This window comes from Biomphalaria glabrata, chromosome 3 (assembly GCF_947242115.1).
Source record: "Biomphalaria glabrata chromosome 3, xgBioGlab47.1, whole genome shotgun sequence".
In the NCBI taxonomy this organism is placed as follows: Eukaryota; Metazoa; Mollusca; class Gastropoda; family Planorbidae; genus Biomphalaria; species Biomphalaria glabrata.
In genome coordinates, this window is record NC_074713.1 from 33,952,840 (window position 1) to 33,958,840 (window position 6,001).

The following is a 6,001-nucleotide window of genomic DNA, read 5'->3' on the forward strand; positions in this document are numbered from 1 at the left end:
ATGATATATATGATATTATGGGGCATACATTATGAATAAATATCAATGGCAATTACAGATTACATTCAACGGGCTATAGCACACCTTAATCTCAGTGCCATAGTCAATCCGGCCTCACAACGCCAACCCAACGCCACGGGCAATAGTCAACTACCAAGCCTACAACTCAGACTTGACTCCAGCAGAGTCCCAAGCCTGCGTCCCTAGATAAGAAAAATACACACTCCTTTGATACCGCCATTCTCACGATTATTAAAGAAACGATTGTAAAGCTAGGACATGTAGAAGATAGTAAAATAAACTAACTTACCCAATACTGGGGAATAACACCACACAGATAACTCAATCTCAAGGCACACCAAGAGAACACAAAGAGACTCATCTCAAGGCACAACAAGAGAACAATGACACCAATATAGCGCATCCTTAGAAACAGAACTAATAAGACCTTATGGTGCTCAAACGAAAATACCCTACCAGATGCGCACGACATCCCCCCTCTCCCTCTAACTGGATCTTGCGAAAACAAGTCCAGTCTTCAAAAAAGAAATTGAAAACTGAAGTATATAGACAGCAAAAGGAATTAGGACACATTGCCAACATTGAAGCCGAAGAATACAACCTTCATAAAGTCAAAATTACATAATTATTCACATAGATGATGTCGCAAAGAACAACATCCATCATAAAACTATTATAACATTACAATGCATAATAAAAACAAGCAGTACATATTACATACATATTCATACATATCAAGCAATAGCTATAATAAAATAGTCTTCTTGTGCGAATCACACCAGTCTTGAGCACAAGTCTGCAAGTATATTGTCCTCTCCTTTTATGTGACACACGTCGAAATTGTAGTCCTGGAGCATCAGCGCCCACCTCGTAACACGGTGGTTCGTAAAGTTCGTGCTCCGGAGGTAAGCCAAGGCCTTGTGGTCTGTCTGAAGGTGAAACGTCGTTCCCCTAAGGTATCTGTCCAGTTTTCTAATGGCAAATACAATAGCCAAGCCTTCTCTCTCGATGATGGAATACCTCTGCTCCCGAGGCAACAATTTGCGACTCACATACTTGACGGGATGCAGAACACCTTTCACGCACTGACTCAGTATACCGGAGATTCCTTTGTCCGAAGCATCGGTCTGAAGAAAAAATGGCAATGAAGGATCAGGCAAACGAAGAATGGGGTACCTACACAGATACGCCTGCACCCTGCTCAAGGCCTCCGCGCACTCATGATTCCAGTGCACTTTAACAGACCGACCCCGACACAATAGATCAGTAAAAGGGTACACTAGATCAGAGAATCTCGGTATGAACCTGCTGTAATAATTCACCAACCCAATGAGGCTACGAATCTCCTTTTTTGTTGTGGGCGTTTTAAACTCTAGAATTTTCTTAACATTACTAGGATCAGGCTTAACAACCCCCTGCCCTACATTATGTCCAAGAAACTTAATATTAGTAAACCCCACTTCTAATTTGGCTGGCTTTAACGTAAAACCATTTTCCCTAAGAGCGCCGAAAACATTACGGACACTTTTCAAATGTGTATCCCAATCTTCACTGAAGATACATATATCATCGAAGTAAAATAAAACGTTTTGCAAACCTTGCAGCATACGTTTAACGACCCTATTAAAATGATTTGGGGCCCCACTTAACCCAAAAGGTAAATAGTGAAACATATAATGTTCCCCCAATACACGAAAAGCTGTGTATGGTTTACTTTCCTCACTAATGGGAATCTGCCAGTAACCTTTAGTAAGATCAACTAAAGTAAAATATTTGGCCTTATACAATTTGTTAAACAACTCCTCCTGCTCAGGTATCACTTCAGCCGGGATTTGAGTTACATTATTAAGTTTTCTAAAATCTATACATGGTCTTAACGACCCATCTTTCTTTTTAATAATGACTACCGGGGCTGCATATGGCGAGTTCGTGGGACCAATTATTCCCAACTCAAGCATACTGTCAACTTCTTGCTTAACTTTATCCCTCATATGTATGGGAACCGCGTATGGCTTTAGTGCGATAGGCTTTGTATCTGTTAACGTAATAGAAAATTTCTCTACCTTTGCTCTACCAGGCGAATCTGAAATGATATCCCTAAACTCATTTAGAACATCATCAACCTGATTTCTCTGCACAGAACTAAGATCGGGGTTTATTTTGACCTGCGCCAAGATATTCCCGTCTGACTTCTGGCTAACTTCCAACGTTGGAATGTTAGGCAGCGCATCTTCCTTAGACAACCCTTCAGTATCTGCGTCTTCGTCGCTCACGACAGACACCATATTGGCTGATAGAAACTTATTTTCCTCACCAATAGAATTAATACTAACTACATCATCTACTTTCCCTACCCGACAATGATACTTCATAAGCCTATTAATATGGTACATTTTCAGCTTCTCGTCCTTCTGTACAATAAAGTTAAACTTTGACATTTTTTTGACAACCTTATACGGGCCCTGCCAAAATACAGACAACTTATTTTCTCTTTGTGGTTTTAAAACCAACACACAATCTCCCGCTTCTATGTCCCGATTGGATGAATACTTGTCGTACTGGACTTTATATTTTCTTTTATTTACTTGGTCATTTTCACTAGCAATAGCGGTAACGACAGACAACCTTTCTTTCAAGTCCAATAGATAGCTAAATACATTTTTATACTCCGTTTCTTCTTCCCTATTTGTAAAAACTCGTTTTAAAATAGACAACGGACCCCTCATTTGTCTACCATAGACAAGTTGAAACGGAGACACACCAGTTGTCTCATTAGGAACTTCCCTAAATGCAAATAATGCGGCAGTTATCTTTCTATCCCAGTCCCGTGGGCTATGTTGGGTGACCTTCCTAAGGAACGACTTCAAAGTCCCATTTAGCCTCTCAATTTGACCATTCGAGGAAGGGTGAAACACAGTAGAGTGGACCGGTTTAATTGAGAAGAACTCACACACCTGGTTATACAGTTCGGAGGTAAACTGACCCCCCTGATCCGACAATATTTCACAAGGCAGTCCGATTCGGCTGAATATGGTGGTTAGTGCCTCGATTACCGTCTCTGTATTTATATTACGTAGTGGAATAGCCTCCGGCCATCTTGTAGCAATATCCACCAAGGTTAAAATAAACCTGTTTTTATTTTCTGATAGCTCCAATGGGCCAACAATGTCAATGGCCACCTTAAAAAATGGGGTGGAAATCACATTCATACGACCCAGTTCCACTCTATCACAACGACGTGGTGTTCTAGCTTTCTGACACACATCACACGATTTCACAAACTCTTTCACATCCCTGTCTAAACCTTGCCAAAAAAAATATTTATAAATTTTGCCTTTCGTTTTCCTTATTGAAAAGTGACCCGCTAGCATACTCTCATGCGCCGTTCTTAACACAAGCTCCCTCTTAGACGACGGTACAACTAACTGTCTCTCTTCCTCACCACATTCTCCCTTAAATACTCTATACAACAATCTATCAAATACTTTAAATTCTACACATCCATTCTTCTTATTATCCACACAGTTATCTACCTGCCGCTCCCAGAGATCTTTCAACGACGGATCACTCAATTGCTCACGTAAAAAGTCATCACTTGTACCTAGAACATCACGACAATCTTCCAGCACTCCACTGTCATTCATAACATTGTCATCATTTTCTCTCTCTTTCATCGCCCTAGTTACATCAGCACAACCAAGCTTACTGCCACCGTTCAATTCTATATTCCCAATAATTAGGTCTGCCACTGGATCCCAAAAACATGCTACCACAAACTTACCAACCATATATTCAGTCTCAATGTCAACGCACGCTAACGGGTAATCTCTCACTGTCCCATCAACAAGTTTCAACCTATAACTTCCAGGAATCATATCATTCTTTCCAACTAACGAACTCCTAATACCTATCACGCTTGAACCAGAATCTTTCAGCACAGACACAACTTTACCATTTACTCTACCACTTTCAAACTTCAACTTGCCTACCGATCTGTCACGCAACGATTTATCCACATAAGATAATGTTTCTTTTTTACAAGGGGAAAAAAATCAAGACCCTTTCCTAGGGAACAATTGCAACAATTTTGCACATCATGTGGACCACTCAGTCACCTGTATCTAATCGGTGGGCCAAAGGTTCTGTTGTTATAGTTGGGTCTCGGTGCGTACGCCCCTGTACCACCTGACCTTCCGTATCCGTTATCAGGCGGACGCCCCTCCACGTCATAACTTTGCCGTCTCGTGCTCGTGCCGCGGATTCTGCGCCCACTACCGTCAAATTGCCTCCGATAACGCCCTAATGAAACATTTCTATTTGGGTGAGAGTTTGCAGGGGTTGCGGGTGCTTTCTTAGACCTTCCATCCGCAACAGGGGTGGAGTTCGCTACTGGCGAACGTTGAGGGCATTCAACTGACTTGTGGCCTTTCATGCCACACCCGAAGCAAACAATCACTTTTCTTTCAACGGCCGGGCCACGATTCACTGCTTCGCCACACGCCGCCGCCACATAAACACTTTCTTCTTTAGCAAGCGACGCCCCCGAATTCGCGACTTTAAACCCCTCTATAATGTCTAACATGTTCTCCACAGTGTTTTGCTTGTTTAGAACAAGTTGTCGATAGACCTCCCCTGAAACATTTTCAAGTATCCCGTCTTTAATCAAGAGATCTTTGATCTCATCTACTGTCTTTCCTACCTCGGCCATTTTGCACCAGTTGTCCAGCGCGGTCCTCCGCTCAGTCACATACCCACGGAAGTCATTCTGCCGTGGTTTGACCCGGTGGAACCTTTTGCGGCATGTCTCCGCATTAATGTCTGCGTGGCGGAGAAGTGCCGTTTTGACATCCTCATACTTGTCGCTGAGGAACAGACTGTCCCTCAACATAAAGTTTTTGAGAGGTGTCGTCAGTTTGTAGGACAACAGTAGGGCCCACTCTTTACTCTCAATCTTACACCTTGCTGCCACGGCCTCGAAGTGCGTCAGGTACGCCAGAAGATCGTCCTCTTCCTTCATGCCTTGGAAGTTCTTGTCTAGCCTGTCCAAGACACTCTTTTGTCGCACCTCAACTGCCTGACCTACCACTGCACCTGCCTCTGGCGCCGACTTCTCTTTAAGCCGTGCCAACTCCAGTTCATCTTTTCTCTTGAGCTCCTCTCTAGCATCTCTCTCCTTCCACCTCTCGTGTTCCTCACGCCTGGCCCTCTCCTCTCGTTCATGTCTGGCGGCCTCATCTGCCTTCGCCTCTCTTCTCAACCTCTCTTCCTCCGCCTTCGCCTCTTTTCTCAACCTCTCTTCACGCTCAAGTCTGGCTTTCTCCTCAGCCTGCGCCTCTTTCCTTAATCTCTCCTCTTCTGCCTTCGCCTCTTTCTTCAATCTCTCCTCTCGCTCAAGCCTAGCCGTCTCTCGTTCAAACTCCTCCTTCTTGGCTCTCTCGTATTCAACCTTCTGCTCTGCCACATACCTCTCCAACCTCTCACCATCATACCCGAGAGCACGGCCGTCACTGATGAACTGGGCGGTTAGAGTCAACCTCGTCTCCATCACACAGACTATTAAATAATACTTACAGTCTAACTATCGCTAACAAAAACCAAAGTTAGATCATAGAGATAAAAAGGAAAAAAAAATATATATTATTTCTAAATTACAACGGGCTAACTGAAATCAAGGGCGCATCGACAAAAACAGGGCCAAGGACTTATCTGCTCAGTATCCCGCGTCGGAAGAAAATCGCCTCACTCCAGGCTCCGCAGAAGAGAAAAGCCACAGACAACCAAAGCCACTGGAGCAGACCAACGGTTCTAACTTCAGGACGGTTCCGGTACACCAGCCAGCAAGACACACAGTTTCCGGTCGATCCCGTCGACAGGCACTCGATCCACTCACACGTTGCCGCTCAGAGTCAGAGGATTCAGGCGTTGGTGACAATAAATAAAAGAACAGGTTACAATAGTTTCAAAGAGTAACTACACACTC

General features: G+C 43.6%; 1 protein-coding gene across 2 annotated transcripts; it reads right to left on the reverse strand.

Moving 5' to 3' along the window:
- Nucleotides 1-4,132: 4,132 nt before the first annotated feature.
- LOC129925254 (uncharacterized) lies at nucleotides 4,133-5,566 on the reverse strand. 2 transcript variants are annotated; one of them, XM_056024650.1, is made up of 2 exons: nucleotides 5,381-5,566; nucleotides 4,133-5,347 (listed from the first exon to the last, which is right to left on the reverse strand). In XM_056024650.1, exons 1-2 carry the CDS (start codon nucleotides 5,564-5,566, stop codon nucleotides 4,133-4,135), a joined length of 1,401 nt encoding a protein of 466 aa, XP_055880625.1. The 2 variants fall into 2 exon arrangements, with proteins under 2 accessions (XP_055880625.1, XP_055880624.1); XM_056024649.1 differs by having other exon boundaries at nucleotides 4,133-5,279; nucleotides 5,313-5,566.
- Nucleotides 5,567-6,001: the final 435 nt, after the last annotated feature.